The sequence below is a fragment of the Asterias amurensis genome, chromosome 11 (genome assembly GCF_032118995.1).
Source record: "Asterias amurensis chromosome 11, ASM3211899v1".
Classification (NCBI taxonomy): domain Eukaryota; kingdom Metazoa; phylum Echinodermata; class Asteroidea; order Forcipulatida; family Asteriidae; genus Asterias; species Asterias amurensis.
The window spans coordinates 19,117,329-19,137,868 of record NC_092658.1 but is presented as its reverse complement, the minus strand read 5'-3'; the positions used below and the strand labels follow the sequence as shown (position 1 = coordinate 19,137,868).

General features: G+C 40.9%; 1 protein-coding gene across 1 annotated transcript; it reads left to right on the top strand.

Moving 5' to 3' along the window:
• The first annotated feature begins 305 nt into the window (after positions 1-305).
• Positions 306-4,088, top strand: LOC139944595 (cytochrome P450 1A1-like). Its single transcript, XM_071941650.1, has one exon. The coding sequence runs from the start codon at positions 774-776 to the stop codon at positions 2,238-2,240; it is 1,467 nt and encodes a 488-aa protein (XP_071797751.1). The 5' UTR covers positions 306-773; the 3' UTR covers positions 2,241-4,088.
• Positions 4,089-20,540: the final 16,452 nt, after the last annotated feature.

Here is a 20,540-nt window from a genome sequence, read left to right as displayed (position 1 = left end):
CCAATACAAGAAAGTTGGTGACTGCGTGTTCACTATAATCGGCTATCTACGCCATGCCACTCAGTGAAGTTGACTTGTGGGAACGATTGCACCGCCCATTTTTGATATGAATCTGATCGAAGGCCTGAGTGTGCATAGGGGGGGGGGGCTGTAGTAGTGACGTTGTAGGAACTATATTAACCAATTAGATAGCAGGATTACCTATCCCTCCAACCCCATCCGTATTTATGTAACAGGATTTTCTGATGGGTGCTTTTCCCCCATGCTATAACAAAACATATATACGTGCGTGTGAGTGAGCCAGCTGCGAGACGTTTTTCTTCTCACAAAAGTGGTGGAGCGCTACATTAAGAGTGCCGAGGCGAGAAAGGGATGAGAACAGCGCTAAGGAACTGATGAAGAGGGAGCCCCCGACAAAGGGAAGTGAACAATCCGTGGATCAATAACCCAAGGGGAGAGTGTGAGGGTTGGATAGTAGTGTGGCCGGTCCAAAGACTTTGGGAATCCTTCAGTTCACCGTCCGCTCACACAGAGATGGTGTATTAAACACTGCTTGCATCGATCCGCAACAACCACCACCAACCACATCGCGTGACAGATCCGGACAGAGCACACAAAAGACTAAAGCATCACAAACCCTTATGATCTTTTGGCGTTTGTGTACATGAAGACTAATAACACCGACCTTGCAGACAAGGTAAACTCATCGAGTAGTTTCTAGAAGCGAGAGAATCTACACACAGTGCATAGTAAACTAACCATCGAGTGACGAGATGTCCACCACCACCACCAATAACAACACGGAGAAAAGCAAATCGTTACCGGGGCCTCGTGGCCTGCCATTACTCGGAAACATCCTGGACCTCGGCGGAGAGGCACTCCACGTCAACCTGAGCCAGTTGGCGCAGAAGTACGGCGATGTGTACCAGATACGAATCGGCAGTCGTCCGGTCGTCGTTCTCAATGGCATGGAGACGATCAGGCAAGCGCTGGTCAAGCAATCCACAGACTTTGCTGGCCGGCCGGACTTCATGTCCTCCCAGGTGATGAAGGAGATCAACGGCGGGAGCATGACGTTCTCGGACTATAGCCCCGGCTGGAAACTCCACCGTAAGATCGGCGAGACGGCGCTTCGGCACTTCACCTCCGGTCAGCAGTCCAGTTCAGTACAGGATAAAGTTTTACTTGAAGTCCAGGAACTCATTGAAACATGGACTAATAACAACAAGGGGAGTACAGTTGTCGATCCATCCCTCATGTTAAAACTGTCCGTCAGTAACATCATGTGTTCGTACATCTTCAGCAGACGACACAAACTAGACGATGCTCGATTGAGAGATTTTGCCGCCATGAGCGACGATTTTGGTGCTGCTGCCTCCAGCGGGAACACCATGGACTTCATGCCGTGGCTGAAATACTTGCCAACCAAAACCATGCAGAACTTCAGACGACTCCTGCAGAACTTTAAGGACTGGTTCGGCGGGTACATGCAGCAACATCTGGAGAACTACCAGGAGAACTCCGAGAAGGACATCATGGATTATTTGATCACCATGGGGAACAAGATGGACCCTGTGGAGTTGGAGCAGTTACACCTCACCCGTGAAATGCTGCAGACGACGGTGTATGATTTATTCGGTGCGGGGTTCGACACCGTGTCTGCGGTCTTAACGTGGGCCTTGCTCTTGATGATTTTACACCCGGACATCCAGAGGGATATACAAGAGGAGATTGATGCAGTCATTGGAGTGGATAGGTTACCCCAGCTCAGTGACCGGGGCAAGCTTCCCCTCACCGAGGCCTGCCTGCACGAGGTTCTCCGTTACTCTAGCGTGGTCCCCTTCACCATCCCCCACACCACCACCCGAGACACCCACCTCAATGGATACCCCATCCCTAAAGACACAGTCATATTTATCAATCTCTATTCCATCAACCAAGACACCACGGTGTGGCAGAACCCGGAGGAGTTTAACCCGAGGAGGTTTCTCACCGCGGACGGTGGTAGCGTCGACCCGGAGAGGACGGCCAGTGTGATGCCGTTCGGGGCCGGTCGGCGACGGTGCCTCGGCTCGGAGCTCGGACGGGTGGAGATGTTCTTGTACTTTACCACGCTCATGCAGAAATGCTCGCTGGAGATTTCTAACGGGGACAGACCGAGCACGAAGAGTAGTAATGGACTGACGCAGCGGCCTCTGCCGTACCAGATGAGGATCAAGCTGCGGAAACACGATGCGTAGCCTTAGTGTTCGACACTTTCTCGTGCTGGAAACTTCACTGCGTTCGACACATTCTTGTGGGCGACACTTACTTGTGCTTGACACTTCCTTGTGTTAGACACTTCTAAGAAATCTTGAAAGAAACATTTCCACCTGAAATACTAACTCAGTATCGTTTCAAGCTTAAAGACATACACAGTTGCTTCGGTGACATGAAATCAACAGAACATCACTGTATATAATAGATGTTAAGTTTGCATCGGGGATAAAGAATATTAATTTTGGTTTTTACCCATATACACCGATGTGTGTTAGCACTGTATACTCAGTACTTTCCCGAGTCCTGTAAAAATATCTTAGGCATGTTACTTGGGTGGGATTCGAACCCACGACCCTTGCAATTCTAGAGCAGATTGCCCGGTAGCTAGAGGCAGTTCGAATCCTATTTTTGGCAGCGGGTACCGCAACGATGTGTAATAGATGTTAAATTTGTATGGGGGTAACAAAAAGGGTCGTGGGTTCGAATCCTACCCGAGTAACATGCCTGTGATGGGTAAAAACAAAAATTAAAATAGATCACTGTGTTTTGTTATTGTCACTGAAACATAATATAGGCCTTCCACTCAATTTGATACAGTTTACTCGTTACTCGTTACCAAGTGAGGTTTTATGCTCCTAACTTTTGTTGAGCAACTACCAATAGTGTCCACTGCTTTAAGCACACACGAAAAGGTAGCCAAGCATAACAATACTAGCTAAGCACAACAAAACTATGCTTACCAGTTTAAGGTCTCCAGCCGAAATGTCAAATGCCGATTTTTGACTGGTATCCTGCTCATTTCTGCTGAGGAAAACATTGTGTAGCAAAAATGAATGATCTGCGCATAGCTCTATGAAATCTGGCGCAGGTAGAAATATGTTTACAATTCCGAAATTACTAAATTTCCTACGGTTTAGTATGACACATCTTATCTAGGAAAATTTTCGGGCGGGGGTGGGGTGGGTCCTGCTTCTGATTTCAGGGTTTTTAGATAGGCATTTAGAACATCATGTATTGTGCTATTGAGATGGTTTTTTAAAGGCTCTGGACACTATTGGTAACTACTCAAAATAATTATAAGCATAAAACCTTACTTGGTAACGAGTAATGGGGAGAGGTTGATAGTATAAAACATTCTGAGAAACGGCTCCCTCAGAAGTGACGTAGTTTTCGAGAAAGAAGTAATTTTCCACGAATTTGATTTCGAGACCTCAGAAGAATTTGAGGTCTCGAAATCAAGCATCTGAAAGCACACAACTTCGTGTGACAATGGAGTTTGTTCTTTCATTGTTATCTCGCAACTTCGACGACCGATTGAGCTCAATTTTTAACAGGTTTGTTATTTTATGCATAATCTTGAGATACATCAAGTGAGAAGACTGGTCTTTAACAATTACCAACAGTGTCCAGTGTTTTTAAGTGCACGGGGCGTCGCTGTCAAAATGTGCCTTCCCTCCAAGGCCATGGAGATAAACTTGTCTGAAATGTTTGCAGTTTGCACACAAAATATCATCTTGTAAATAACCAATTGAAGAAGTATTTGTAATGTATCATAAATGTATAGCTTTGTCAAAGGGGTGGATATAATATAACAGAGGAGTTTCACACAAAATATGAAATAATTTATAATCGTGTATATATTTGTATCATACGTTTATAATCTTTTTATTTAATCAAACTATTTTACTGACTCGTGATATTTATAAATTGAATTTTGCCAAGTTTGCTCAAAACGTTGCAATCTCTGTTGAGGTGTTATTACTGTAAATACAAATGTCAACGACAAAACAAATATCAGCATAAAATAAAGGAATAAACAGATTAATAAATCTGCTTTAGTCAAATTGCGAATTTGTTTATCAAACGGTATTCACAAAGTGCGGGATTTGTTATGATTTATCGAAAACAACTAGTTTGCTGTTTGCAATTTATCATATCAGTATGAAACACCATGTACTAATCTCTAGAGAGAACTCTCTGTCTGAAAAACTGTCATACACCCCAACCATTTTATCACTGCATATTTCGTTTGCATTATTTTATAACACAAACAAAAGTTAACAAATTATTTATTTGTAAAAATATGAACATGCAAAAGTTACAATTTTAATTTGTTTTCTAAAAGGCACTGGTCACTGTTGGTAATTACTCAAAATAATTATTAGCATTTAAAACTTTGGTAATTATTCAAAATAATTATTAGCATTTAAAACTTTACTTGGTAACGAGTAATAGAGAGCTGTTGGTAGTAACAACATTGTGAGAATCGGCTCCCTCTGAAGTGACCTAGTTTTCGAGAAGTAATTTTCCACGAATTTGATTTCGAGACCTCAAGTTTAGAATTTGAGGTCTCGAAATCAAGCATTTAAAATCACACAACTTCGTGTGACAAGGGTGTTTTTTTCTTTTATTATTATCTCGCAACTTCGACGACCAATCGAGCTCAAATTTTCACAGGGTTGTTATTTTATGCATATGTTGAGATACACCAAGTGAGAAGACTGGTCTTTGACAATCACCAATAGTGTCCACTGCCTTTAAACAACAGTTGAATATATGTGACAAGCAATATGCAACAAATGGAAATTCGGTTGGTCATCCTGTTTTTATCAAGGAAGAAATTTCATGCTAAGCAAATACTTGTGCTAAGCAGCTCTATGAAATTGAGCCCTGATCAATGCCTCCGTACCCTTCAAAAGCACAGTGTAAATTTACAATTTCCTCACATGGTGCCCCATTTACCATGGAGAATATACCTTGGTGTCCTTGCACTTTAAAAAAAAACCGAAGCACGCATGCCTGACATAGTTACCGTTAGGAACCAACAAAATAACCGCTCTCGACAGGTTTCCTTTACAATCCAGTACAGTCGGATTGAAGAAGGGTTACTGTGTGACCATTGTAACAACCATACAGGTTTAGCCATCCCCTTTTCATAGAATCACAATCAGGACAGAAAAACTTATCAAGAAATGTCTCTTCCTTTACAATGCCTTTCACTAGTTAGTTTATTGTGGTGTGGTGACGACCTTTTAAGGAGCCCCGTTTGGAGACCCCTCGGGGCGAGAGAGGGGGGATGTTTTATGTGCAAATGGGCGAAGAAAGAGGGGAGTGTCAAAAATGGGGGTTGAACAGATGAATGAGGGAACGTCACATTGTCAACAAGTAAGCAGACGGCTGTTTAATGAAACATGGGTATGAGTCCCCCCCCCCCCCCCGCACCACCAAATTAACATTTTGCGAGGTCGATTTATTTTAAATGTTGGTGGCCTCCACTCTCTCTTTTATAGGCAGTGGTCGCAATTGGCAATTATTCAAAATAATTATTCGCATAAAACCTTACTTAGTAAAGAGAAATGGGGAGAGGTTGATAGTATAAAACATTGTGAGAAACGGCTCCCTCTGAAGTGACGTAGTTTTCAAGAAAGAAGTAATTTTCCACTAATTTGATTTCGAAACCTCAGATTTAGAATTTGAGGCCTCGAAATCAAGCATCTGAAAGCACACAACTTCGTGTGACAAGGTGGTTTTTTCTTTCATTATTATATCACAACTTATTATCTCGCAACTTCGACGACCGATCGAGGTCAAGTTTTCACAGGTTCGTTGGTTTATGCATATGTTGAGGTACACCAAGCGAGAAGACTGGTCTTTGACAATTACCAATAGTGTCCAGTGTTTTAAGGGCATATGACACTAGTGGTGATAACTCAAAGTATTGGCAGAAAAACTTACTTGGTATATTATTATTGAGGTAGAAGTAGTCCTTCATACAACGAGCATTGGGGATCTGTTGATTGTATAACACATTGTGAGAAACGACCGCCCTCTGAAGTAACGTCAGCTTTTGAGAAATTGGGGTAATGTGTAACTCAAATATTTGAATCTGAAAGCAAACACATTTTTGTGGAACAAGTGTGTTTTTCTTTCATTATTTTCTTGCAAACTATGACCAACTTTCACAGGTTTGTTATTTTTTACATGTTGGAATACACCAAGTGAGAATACTGGTGTTTGACAATAACCAAACGCGTCCAGTGCCCTTAAAGGCAGTGGTCACTATTGGTAATTGACAAATACCAGCCTTCACACTTGGTGTATCTCAACATAAGCATAAAATAACAAACCTGTGAAAATTTGAGCTCAATCGGTCATCGAAGTTGCAAGATAATAATGAAAGAAAAATAACCCTTGTCACACGAAGTTGTGTGCGTTTAGATGATTGATTTCGAGACCTTAAGTTCTAAATCTGAGGTCTCAAAAACAAATTCGTGGAAAATTACTTCTTTCTCGAAAACTATGGCACTTCAGACGGAGCCGTTTCTTACAATGTTTTATACCATCAGCCTCTCCCCATTACTCGTCACCAAGAAAGATTTTATGCCAATAATTATTTTGAGTAATTACCAATAGTGTCCACTGCCTTTAATGAAACATGGGTATAGTAAGATCTAATTGATACACCACACCACCCCAGCACCAATTGTAAAATTTCATTTTGTGAGGTCGTTTGTGGGTGTAAAATGTTGCAATGTTTGACAAGATTTTGCTAGAGCACTTGAACAGTATAGAAACAAATTGGTGTCCTTTCACATGAGGTACATTTTGTTAAAGTTTACAAGCATGCTACAATTTAGCAAGGGACCCTTGCTAAATTACTCTCGTGTGAAAGGGGCTTTATTTTCAGAAGGTTCTGTGACCCTGTGACGATGACGAGATTCTTTAGGGTCACTTATGTTGGCAAGTTATTAGACGTCGCTCACACGCAATGTTTGTTGACCCTGTCCGGACAGTCCGGGTTGACCAGTTAATTAGCATAACAAAGATTGTCACAGATTGTTTACACGTGACGTCATTGGATGTCAAACTGGAGGAGGGGGGCGAATCCGGCTAGCGTGAATAATGGATTAACTGTCACAGGTATTTTTTTTTTAAATGAGAAGCTTTATATTATGGTTTTTAAGAAACTGGACACTATTGGTAATTGTCAAAGACTATTCTGCACAGTTGGTTTATCTCAACATATGCATAAAGTAACAAACCTGTGCAAATTAACTCAATTGATCGTCGAAGTTGCGAGATAACAATGAAAGAAAAACACCCTTGTCTTTCGAAGTTGTGCGCTTTCAGATGTTAGATTTCGGGACCTCAAATTCTAAATGTGAAGTCTCAAAATCAAATTCGTGAAAATTGCTTCTTTCTCGAAAACTATACGTTACTTCATAGGGAGCCGTTCCTCTCCACATTACTCGTTATCAAGAAAGGTTTTATGGCAATAATTATTTTGAGTAATTACCAATAGTGTCCACTGCCTTTAAATAAACTAGATACCTTTGGTTATTGTCAAATCCAAATCAAGTAAGTTTTTTAGCATGGAGAGTAGATAGTGAATTTATAGACCTTTGGTTTGTGGACATTTAATTGTTTGAGTCCAGACCTATATAGTGTAGATAATACATCCAATTACCAAACATTATTATACCCAAATACCATCCCTTTAAAGCAATCGCACAACACTGGTAAACAGTATTGTCCAAAGGCGCACACTTCGTGTGTCACAACTTCTATATAGAATAACAAGCCTGTGAAAATTTAGGCTCAATCGGTCATCGGAGTCGGGATAAAATAACGGGAAAACCCACCCTTGTTTCCGCACGTTTCGGCGTGTCATGACATGTGTTTAAAATAAATCCGTTATTCACGATATCGAGAATTGATAACTGTTTTTAATGTTTTCTCAAAAAGTAAAGCATTTCATGGAATGATATTTCAAGGGAAGTCTTTCACCATTACCTTCTGTAAACCCTGTAAGTTATTTGAAAATCTGTGAACTTTTAATTTTTGGTCTGTCCAGAAAGTGTCCTATGGCTTTAAAAGTATTCCACATCCGATACTACTCATTTGTGAAATCTTATCCGTCCCCCCCCCCCCATCCCACCCAAACAACCAGAGTTATTTTGTAAACTCCCCTTTCCATGGAACGCGATAAGGTTTCTCCAAATACGTCGGATCCTGCCCGTGGGAAAAGATGTCTGAACTGTTTCACAACGGTTTCATTCGAATTGTATTTCGGTTTGTTTATTGCGTATGTTTTATATCTCAACGTGTTTCAAGATGAAATATATCTGTTTGTTATAAAACAATGATATCAAATTTACGGCTAACGGGCCCCCGGGGGCCAAGAGGGGAGCTGAAACAATTTGTTTGGAATGTTTAGACTAATCTTTTCGAATTGGCAAAAGGACCAGCTGGTTCTCGAACTGTATTTATTTGTTAAAGTGTGTGGTTGGGGAGGGGTTGGGCTGATAAATGGGATTGTAAAAATGTATCTTGTAGAAACATTAGGGTTGACTTTGTATACCTAACGCTTCCACAATGTCCTATGGGCAAAACTGCACCAGGATATGGTCTTCAGTTGCCGTTGTCATTGGTTGTCTTTAAGCCCATGACCAAATCATGCTTCGAAAGAGGTCCAATATATACCCTTATAAAAATAATAATCGATTGTTTTAGAAGCAAGAAAAAGAACTGGGGATGTATGGGAACTTACTGGGGACCAACTTTAGGGACCAACATGGGAACCACTAGGGAACCTGGGATGGACCCACTGACACCTGCTGAGGTACCGCATTAGGGGACCAACTAGGGACCCACTGGGGACCTATACTGAGAAGCTCTGGGGACCAAGGGACCCACATTGGACCCACTGGGGACCTACTGGGATGGACCTACTGAAAACCTACTGGGGACCAACTGGGAACGCACTGGGGACCAACTAGGGACCCCCTGGGTACCTATACTGAGACGCTCTGAGGACCAACTAGGGACCCACATTGGACCCACATGGGACCTACTGGGAGGGACCCACATGTGACCTACTGGGAGGGACCCACATGGGACCTACTGGGAGGGACCCACATGGGACCTACTGGGAGGGACCCACATGGGACCTACTGGGAGGGACCCACATAGGACTTACTGGGAGGGACCCACATGGGACCTACTGGGAGGGACCCACATGGGACCTACTGGGAGGGACCCACATGGGACCTACTGGGAGGGACCTACTGAAAACCTACTGGGGACCAACTGGGAACGCACTGGGGACCAACTAGGGACCCACTGGGTACCTATACCGAGAAGCTCTGGGGACCAACTATAGGGACCCATTGACACCTGCATGGACCCACTGACACCTGCTGAGGTACCGCATTGGGGGACCAACTAGGGACCCACTGGGGACCTATACTGAGAAGCTCTGGGGACCAAGGGACCCACATTGGACCCACATGGGACCAACTGGGATGGACCTACGTGAAATCTACTGGGGACCAACTGGGAACGCACTGGGGACCAACTAGAACCCACTGGGTACCTATGCTGAGAAGCTCTGGGGACCAATTTATAGGTACCCATTTGGAACCCACTGGGAACATATTGGGGACCAAGGGCCTACAGTGAACCCACTGGGGACCTACTGTGAACCCACTGGGGGCCTACTGGGGACCCCCTGGGGACGTTTACTGGAATCCAACTGTTGGAACATTGTTGGTAGAATCATGGAGGCGTTTTCTTCCTCCTTGGTAGAATGGAGCTGAACAAAATCTCGTACTTTAACGACTGTGTTCCTAAACAAGCGCGGGACATGCATTGTCTAGGGTCTACAAGACTTTCCCGGGTACGTCCGGTTCACACAAGACACGCAACTCTGGGCGAGTTATCGCAAAAAGTACACTGACCCCGAGGAGTTTCAGAAACAAGTTTCAGAAACAAACATGAAGTATAGTAGTGTCAACAGGATATCGCTGCTAAGCTATCTATGTATGACGTCACTGCCTCCCGAATTGATACGGCGATGCAACTGGTGCCCTTCTCATTATTTACTTAGCAATACGTAGTGTTTTCTGCTAAACAGTTAGAATTGTGCTCAAATTCCACATTTTTGTCAATCACAGTAAAGTCGTGCTTAGTATCAGAAACAGGTTTTAGTTGCCAGGTGCACATTGTATAAAATTTACATTACGGTTGCCACTGGTGCCGCACTCGAGTTTTGCTTAACAAGAAATGTGTTGAGCAACATTTACGGCTAATCAGCTTCATGGCATTGGTTCCAGGACTTTGTAGCCTTGGTTAGCGCGCTTATAAAGCGAAACAAGTTTCTTTTGCCGTTCACCTTTCACGCTATTATTTGACCGAGAGCCAAAAGGGTTCACGAATCCTGTTGAGTCTGCTTAGCAGAGAAGTTCGCTGAGCAGCATTTTAGGCAAATCAGCTTTATAACATTGGGACAAAACTTTGAGCGTGCTGGAGTTTTAAACTGAACAAGTTTGTGTTGCCTTTCACCGTTCACACTCTTGACCGAGAGCCAAAGGGTTCACGGATACTGCCGAGTCATCATGCCGCCCCACCCCGGCCTTTCGTGACCATACACGGCATCGACCCCTGCCTCTAGACACGGCATAAATAACCATGGCGTGTAGGAAAGGATCTCGTCTTAGCACGATTGGAATTAAAGGATTAAGTTCTTTCCGTCCAGAGTCGAGTATGACAAACGTAACTCTTTTTGTTTGTTCAACAAGTGCCCGAATGGTTGGAGGTTAAAATGGTTTAATTTGTTGCACGCCTGGATTTTGAAGAGTTTATATATATAGGACAAACTATTAATTGTTTTTGTATTTATATTATTAGTTTCATTACTTTTAAAGTTGGTGCAGATATAAATCGTCAAGAAAATCTTGGTATAATATTATACCATAACACTATAGCTTTAACCTAAAAGGAAATTCTACATAAGCCGAAGTACTGTTGTATCATGGTTTTGTACGTGTTTATTTGTTTGATATTTGATTGTTTTTAAGTCAGATTTTTAGATTGTTATGAGTAAACCTGTTTGACGTAGAAATAAAGACATTATTGGGATAGAGGTTGAAATAATAGCTCAATCCATTACTGTGATCGAGGCCCTGGTTATGTTCAATATCGGGAGATAGTCATGCGCCTTCCTGACCCCCCCCCCCCCCCATCTCGTGATGACTAATCCGCTCGGAGGATTCCCTCTTTCACGGGAAAGGGGGAGGTGTAGCGTGCCAAGCCAAGCCCTGCGGGGTGTGCGTGCCGCGTTAAGGGGTAGCCCGCCCGATGACTTCCTCCCATCCAGCCCAGGGGTCGGAAATTGTTTATAACCGTGACAAGGTTGAACATCAATGGAGATCTTGTAATCACTCCCAACGTTGGATGAAACAAATGTTTGCACCCCCCCCCCCCTGATGTGGCATTGTTTTTGAGTTTCTCTTACTTATACTACGCCTGAGCTCTTTTCACTGTGTGCTTCGTTTTTGAAAGGGCAAGGGCCCCTTGGCATTTCTACTTGGTAAAGGGCATCCTATGAGGAAATTGTAATTTTCTACTGTAGCATTGAAAGGCATCAAGGCAATGACAAGAGGGCATGGATGCCTCCGTGAAGTATAAAGCCCTGCCCATATAACAGCTTTACACTTACAAAAACTGAGTCGTTTAACACGGTCCCTGTGGTATTAATTTCAATTCTCTCTCGTGGTGTCAATTTTAACACCTCGTTTTTTGCAGGGAACGTACGTTGTTCACATTTGTTTTGGGAAGTGTAAGCCTAATCCACCAGCGAAATTCCCACTGAGAAAATTGACCATCTTTTCTCGGCTGCTGGCTCCCCTTGATAGCAGAAATCCAAGCTCAATCCTTAAAACTTGATAAAGAACACAACCTTTGTTTCGAAAGCGGACATTTTATTAAAGGAACACGTTGCCTTGGATCGGTCGAGTTGGTCTTAGCAAAGCGTTTGTAACCGTTTGTTATAAAAATGTATATGATTAGAAAGATATTTTATAAGTAGAATATAATGATCCACACAAGTATCACTCGAAAATGCGTGGTTTTCCTTTTACCTCGCCATTTATGGGAGTCAATTTTTTGACTCACATAAATGGCCGACCGTGTTAGTTCGCAAAATAAAAGTAAAGCGACACATTTGCGAGGAAAATTTGTGTGGATCATTGTATTCTACTTTTAAAACATCTTTCTAAACATAATTGTATAACTAACGGTTACAAACACTTTTCAAAGACCAACTCGACCGATCCAAGGCAACGTGTTCCTTTAAGCTCCAGGGGGTAAAGATAATTTTTTTAGTAATCATTTATACAATAGAGCAAGGAGTTTCTCTATATGTTTATACCAACCTTCAGATTTATCTCGGTATTAATGGAACCTGTCACTCAAATGTTTTACATTTGGATTTGAGTAAATGGAACCTCCAGAGAGCTTACGAGCGAATTTGTTTTTCCTTGAAATGTATGCCTGTTTAATGTCAACAATGTTTCATGCACGATTTGTTTATCCCTGTGAGTTGTTGAACATTCTTTTTAAATCACGATAGCCTTTCGTCGGTTGACCTTAAATCGATTTGGAATGTTACCTATTTGTCTGTTGTTTGTCACGGAGGTAAGTAAATTTACGATTCGTCACCGGACGCTAGAGGGCGTGCGGTATTAATTTGCAATCCTTCACCTTTTTGATACCACTGATTATACTCTGACTCGGAAAACTGCTCATTACATATTTTGATATTGACTCAGATTCATCGTCAGTTTGACCCCATTTTTGGTCAAAACTTACCCAGTTATGAGCGGCAAATCATTTCGGTGACCTGCAACTTAGACTGGTGCAAGTCCCGCATATCTACCGGGTCCAAATTGGTCCAAACCATAATTGACTTCTTTAAAAAATATGTTTGCGCGATTTGTTTTTTTTTCACACACACTTATGTTTAACAAAGATTATGGCTCTGAAAATTATATCATTCTGTTTGGCCCACAATAAAGGAAAAAAATAATTAAGGAAACCGCCGTTTTTACACGCGTCTCGCACATTCTATCAATTTCATCACGTTTAATAGGATAGGAATTTACTTTTGATGTTAGGTCTGACCCTTAATCTTGGTCAATTGTGACCGAATGTGTGTTTAGAGAGCATTCGGTAATAACAGATAATTTGACCTTTGGACACTATTGGTATTTACTCAAAATAATTATTAGCATAAAACCTTACTTGGTAAAGAGTAATGGGGAGCTGTTGATAGTATAAAACATTGTGAGAAACGGCTCCCTCTGAAGTAACTTAGTTTTCGAGAAAGAGTAATTCCACGGTTTTGATTTCGAGACCTCAGGATTATTTTTTGAGGTCTCGAAATCAAGCATCTGAAAGCACACAAGTCCGTGTGACAAGGGTGTTTTTTCTTTTATAATATCTCGCAACTTGGACGACCAATTGAGCTCAAATTTTCACCGGTTTGTTATTTTATGCATAATGTTGAGATACACCGAGTCCTGTTCTTTGACAGTTACCAATCCCGAAACGGATCGAGTATTATCTGCAACTATACATAGTCTACATTTCTCCCTTGGAATGTTTCTTTTCCTCCATCGGGTTATACACTCAGACGTCCTGTCATAAGTACTTCATCGATGAAACTAATTCCATTTCTATTTTAATGTCCTCTCTGAACCAGAGAAAAAAGTACGACGGCGGCGGAATTATCTGAGCGTGCAAAGAGATTTACTACGCCGTTATAAACACACACAGTCACCCATGAACATGACGGTACCGTGTGGCATTTTGCATTTTGACAAAATTTATTAAACCTACAAAATAATTGGGTGGTCTTACCCCGTCAATGGGTGGTCCCATGAGAGGTTACCTACTCGGTACAATGCACGTTCCGATACTTGGTTATTTAAAGGCAAGGTGGGCTTTTGGTTACTCTACATTGTTAAAGACACTAGACACTATTGGTAATTGTCTATAAGACCAGTCTTCTCACTTGGTGTGTCTCAATATATGCATAAAATAACAAACCTGTGAAAATTTGAGCTCAGTCGTCAAAGTTGCGAGATAATATTAAAATAAAAAACACCATTGTCACACGAAGTTGTGTGCTTTCAGATGCTTGATTTTGAGACCTCAAATTCTAAATCTGAGGTCTTGAAATCAAATTCGTGGAAAATAACTTCTTTCTCGAAAACTACATTACTTCAGAGGGAGCCGTTTCTTACAATGTTTTATACTATCAATAACTCCCCTTTACTCGTTACCAAGTAAGGTTTTATGCTTATAATTATTTTGAGTAATTATCAATAGCGTCCACTGCCTTTAAGAAAGAGATTTGACCTTATGAATTGTAAGAAGTTACTCTACAAATCTTCAAGATATTTTTAACATTTTGCAAGTCACTTTTATAACACATGGCCCATTTCTCGGTGATTTGAGATAGTTAGTGAAACATGCCATCATGTCCACTGAAGATTCTTTGACAAAAATAATTCTCACCTGCAAGCAATTCGTTGGCCTACGACTTTTCAAAAATGTTGTAATAAATTGCTTTGCCGAAACAAATTGACAGAGATGTTTTGAAGGGAAAAACAATTTTTGAAATGTCCCTGCTAAATTCCTGGCACGTGACGCGTGAGATAATTTATCGCTCTGTGGGAAAAAATAGCAAATGGTAACAAATAACTAGAACGTTTCTGACCTTTAACCTTTGTGCTGTATAAAAAAAACACGACAATTTGATGGCGATTGACATGTGGTGTTACAGGCACTTACACTATTGGTAACAACTCAATACAATTATTAGCGTAAAAACTTACTCGATAACGAGTAGTGGAGGGCGGTTGATAGTACACAACATTGTGAGAAACGGCTCCCTCTGCATGTAAGTTTAGTTTTTTGAGAAAGAGGTAATTTCTCACTGAAATATTAAAATCCTTCAGCTGAAAGGAACACGTTGCCTTGGATCGGTCGATTTGGTATTTGAAAAGCGTTTGTAACCGTTTGTTATAAAATGCATATGTTAGAAAGATGTTTAAAAAGTAGAACACAATGATCCAAAGACATATGCCTGGAAATTGCGTGGTTTTCCTTTTACTTTGCGAACTAACACGATCGGCTATTTATGGGAGTCAAAAATTGGACTCCCATAAATGGCCGATCGTGTTTGTCGACGATGTAAAAGGAAAACCACGCATTTTCGAATGATTGTGTGGATCATTATATTCTACTTTTAAAATATCTCTCAAATCATACGCATTTTATAACAAACGGTTACATACGCTTTTCAAAGACCAACTCGACCGATCCAAGGCAACGTGTTCCTTTTATAAAAGTATATGCATCAGCTGAAAGCACGCACATTATTTTGTGCAGTAAGAGTGCTTTTTCTTTCCTTATTCTCTTGCAACTTCGATGACTTATTGAGTCCAAATTTTCACAGGTTTGTTATTTTATGCATATTTTGGGATACACCAAGTGATAATACTGATGATTGACGATTATCAAACGTGTCCATTGCCTTTATAAGTAAGCGGGGAAATTAAAGAAACACGTTGCCTTGGATCGGACAAGTTGGTCTATAAAAAGCGTTTGAAACCGTTTGTTATGAAATGTATATGGTTAGAAAGATGTTTTAAAAGTAGAATATAATGATCCACACAAGTATCACTCAAAATTGCACGGTTTTCTTTTTACGTCGCGAACCATCACGGTCGGTCATATGGGAGTCAAAATTTTGACTCCCATAAATGGCCGACCGTGTTATTGGACGACGTAAAAAGAAAACCACGCAATTTCGAGGCATACTTGTGTAGATCATTGTATTCTACTTTTACATCATCTTTCTAACCACATGCATTTTTTAACAAACGGTTAGCAAAACGCTTTTCAAAGACCAACTCGACCATCCAAGGCAACGTGTTCCTTTAATCTGTCAGTGACACATCTCTCCGTAATATAGCAATCATTATGTTTCACCTTGTTCTGTGTATCATTACTATCAGTGCTAACAATCGGTGTATAATGGGTCAAGCCAAAATTAATATTATTTATCCCCGATGCAAGTTTGAACACTATTGGTAATTGTCAAAGACTAGTCTTCACAGTTGATGTATCTCAACATATGCATAAAATAACAAACCTGCGAAAATTGGAGCTCAATCGGTCGTCGAAGTTGCGAGATATTAATGAAAGAAGAAAAAAACTTTGTCACACCATGGTCACACGAAGTTGTGTGCTTTCAGATGCTTGATTTCGAGACTTCAAATTCTAAATTTGAGGTCTCGAAATCAAATTCGTGGAACTTCTTTCTCGAAAACTACGTCACTTCAGATGGATCTGTTTCTCACAGTGTTTTATACTATCAACCTCTCTCCATTACTCGTAATCAAGTAAGGTTTTATGATGATAATTATTTTGAGTAATTGCCAATAGTGTCCACTGCCTTTAACATCTATCTTGAGTAATCTCTGTCATAATCTTCAAAAAACAATGAGCTGATTCAGTTCGGGGATGTTTTCATTCTAGACATCCCGGTTTGTCTTGGCATTGTCCTCCTGAGAATAATACGGTTGACATTGAAGTATCATAATTGACATTCACGCAATGCCCCGAGGCTAAGCACAACCATGACCAAAAAAGAACCATGGACTAGGGTAAACTGGGGCTGCTAAACGCGAACCACATGTCGGCGAAATCACAACGGACTTGCAGAGCCAACTCGACAGTTATACGTGGCACGCGATCTTCTTAAAGGAACACGTTGCCTTGGATCGGACGAGTTGGTCAAAACAAAAGCGTTTGTAACCGTTTTTTATAAAATGCATTTGGTTGGAAAGATGTTTTAAAAGTAGAATACAATGATCCACAAAAGTTTGCCTCGAAATTGCGTAGTTTTCCTTCTACTGTGCGAACTAACATGGTCGGCCATTTATGGGAGTCAAAATTTTGACCCCCATAAATGGCCGACGTGTTAGTCGACAAGGTAAAAGGAAAACCACGCAATTTCGAGGCATGTTTGTGTGGATCATTGTATTCTACTTTTACAACATCTTTCTACCCATATGCATTTTATAAAAAACGGTTACAAACGCTTTTCAAAGACCAACTCGACCGATCCAAGGCAACGTGTTCCTTTAAGGGCGACTGCCGTCGCAAAAATAAGTTTACTTTTGTAGCAGTGCACAGCCATAGTACATACAGACACCAGGGTCCAATTTCATAAAGCCTGTGGGCACAGAAACTTGATAAGCACAGGAAAATGTTGCTTAACAGAAATAGGTTAAATGATGACAATGAAAATGACCTTTATATTTGAAATGACCTGGCCCGAAAACGCAGGTAGATGCTATGACCATGGTATTGACATTGTCAATGATTAAAGGAACGTTACAGAATTGGTAAGAAACAAAAGTCGTGAAGATCACAGATTTACGTAAAACTTACACGGTCTAATGATGATGATAGTAAGAAACATCCCTTGAAATATTTCAGTCTGAAATTTCGTACTTGATGAGAAATAAATAATCTAATTTCGCGTTTGGAGTTTATCGCTCAGTGAGCGCTTTATTCATTTTCGTTTTGGCATTAATGAAATGCAAAATTTGTAATCGGTTTTTCACTATTCTCTCGTGACCAAGATGGCCGATCGATCTCAAACTTCTACAGGTTTGTCAGTTTACGTATATGGTGGATTACATAAAGTGCTTACACTGCCAGCAAAGTTTTGCTAGCAAAACCAATTCTGTAATGTTCCTTTAATGACAATGACAACGATCCGTTAAAACCACAATGGCACTTGCTGTACGCCCCCCCCCCCCCCAACATTACCCGTACGGGGCCCACTACCCAATGTGTGTTGGGTAGTAGTGATACAAAAATGAGTTGTAAGCTTAAAGGAACACGTTGCCTTGGATCGGACGAGTTGGTCAAAACAAAAGCGTTTGTAACCGTTTTTTATAAAATGCATATGGTTGGAACGAAGTTTTAAAAGTAGAATACAATGATCCACACAAGTTTGCCTCGAAATTGCGTGGTTTTCCTTCTACTGTGCGAACTAACATGGTCGGCCATTTATGGGAGTCAATATGTTGACCCCCCATAAATGGCCGACGTGTTAGTCGACGAGGTAAAAGGAAAACCACGCAACTTCGAGGCATGTTTGTGTGGATCATTGTATTCTACTTTTACAACATCTTTCTACCCATATGCATTTTATAAAAAACGGTTACAAACGCTTTTCAAAGACCAACTCGACCGATCCAAGGCAACGTGTTCCTTTAAAGGCAGTGGACACTATTGGTAATTACTCAAAATATTTATTAGCATAAAATCTTACTTGGTAACGAGTAATGGGGAGAGGTTGGTAGTATTAAACATTGTGAGAAACGGATCCCTCTGAAGTGCCATGGTTTTCGAGAAAGAAGTAATTTTCCATGAATTTGATTTCGAGACCTCAGATTTAGAACTTGAGGTCTCGAAATCAACCATCTAAACGCACACAACTTCGTGTGACAAGGGTGTTTTTTCTTTCATTATTATCTCGCAACTTCGATGACCGATTGAGCTTAAATTTTCACAGGTTTGTTATTTTATGCATATGTTGAGATACACAAACTGTAAAGGCTAGTCTTTGACAATTACCAATAGTGTCCACTGCCTTTAAGAGGGAGTGTCTTTGTGGCGTCCTTAACACAGTGGAACAATGTTCCCCACAAGAAATACATTTGTTCTAACTTGGACCTCACAAGGGAATTTCTTTTAAAAAGGAAATAAAAGAACACCAAAAGCAGAACCCCACATCCGGATCCATATAGCAGTGTTTGTGAGTTGTGTTTAGGTTAACACTAGTTAAAAAATCACAAAAGTTACTTAACATTACATTATTGAATCAAATTTGAAAATAGTAGGTCACCAAAGATGAACAACCAGGTGGAACCAAAAGTGTTATGAGAATTTTTTTTATGAATAAGCCGGTCTCCAAAATACCCCAGATGTCACCCACATCAATCATCCACTCAATCAATCATTTGAAATCATCGGCTATTAGATCAAATAATAGGCCTACATCTTATCACTCACTCACGCTTTTTGGGGGGTATCGCGTTCAAAGCATAAGAAAATGTGGTAACAATTTCTGGCACAACATGAGTGTTTTGTATTACAAAGACACTCCGAGAGCGGTTCGTTGAAGAGCGGGCGTTCGGGGTAATTCCTGGTGGGTCTGGCCGGTTGATTACGAACAGGTAGCGGTACAAATCCCAATGGTATCGCGTGCTCAATGCTCACCACTAGCGTGACACTGCGAGCGGTGGAGAGGAAACCTGACAAGAGTTATTTCACTGTCTAGAACTTCACCTAGCAGTAAGATGGTCAGCCATAACATTTTAACAAGCCTGCGGTATTGTGTGCAGAACTTTTCAACAAAGTCTTGGTTATGTTTTTGAGGGGTGAGACCTTTTTTCTTTTTTTTCGAGAGGAAACCTGAAAGTAACTATCCCACTGTGGAGCTTGCAGTAGGATTGTCAGCCATAATGGGAAGACCTTTCTATAGTTTAATATATGTTATGACGACAGAAATAAATACTGTATCTGTTGTCCTTATGCCCTATACTTAAAATATGAAACAATGGGAGACCTTTGAACGCTAGGTGGCAGCACACTTGCCAGGTAAATTCACATTGTTAACGTCGTTCTGAGCATGCTCACATTTCAAAGAACAATGGATTTTACCTGGTAAGTCTGCTGCCACCCAGAGTCCGAAAGGTCTTCCATTATTTATCTTCTGTTTAAATAATTAGTTATTTGTTTGTTTCTTTCTTTCTATGGATTGTTACTATCAACTCGGAGTGCTAGATTTGTCTTGATCAGTCGTAGTTTTTCCTTCGTTCACAAAAAAAAAACTGTCAAGGTCTCATTGATAAAAGTCTCAATAAATTGTAATTACTCTTGATGGAAACAGGAAGTGTTCTCGTAAAAAGTAAGCTCCGCATGCCAAGTCAGTTTGTTTATGGCGGGAAAGTTTGGGCGGGAAAAAGGGGGGATTGCACGCGATTTATAAATAGATGTTGTCTGTTAGTCATCTATGATCTCTCATGGGCTCCTATATTTTTATGTGGGGAAAAATATCGGGTTGGAGTCAATTAAATTAGTAGCAGTGATCTTAGGATCTAGATAAGCAAATTACGGCGGATTGTGGGGATTACTGATCTAGAATATGATAGCCGTTGGACGGCTGGCGTTGGAGTGGGAGTCTGTCAAGTTTGCCCACTTTTCGGACTCGGATATACAAGACCTTACATATTAAGATTCTTTTAATTTAATGTGGCGTTTTGTACTTTTATATGTTATTATCTACATTTTTAAAATTCATGCTTTTATTTTCTGTATTTTTGTAACTTGTATGTTTTTTGTTGGAGGGG

Bases quoted from the DNA above. Each gene is read 5' to 3' on its own strand.
- LOC139944595 (XM_071941650.1), top strand. From the start codon at position 774: ATGTCCACCACCACCACCAATAACAACACGGAGAAAAGCAAATCGTTA.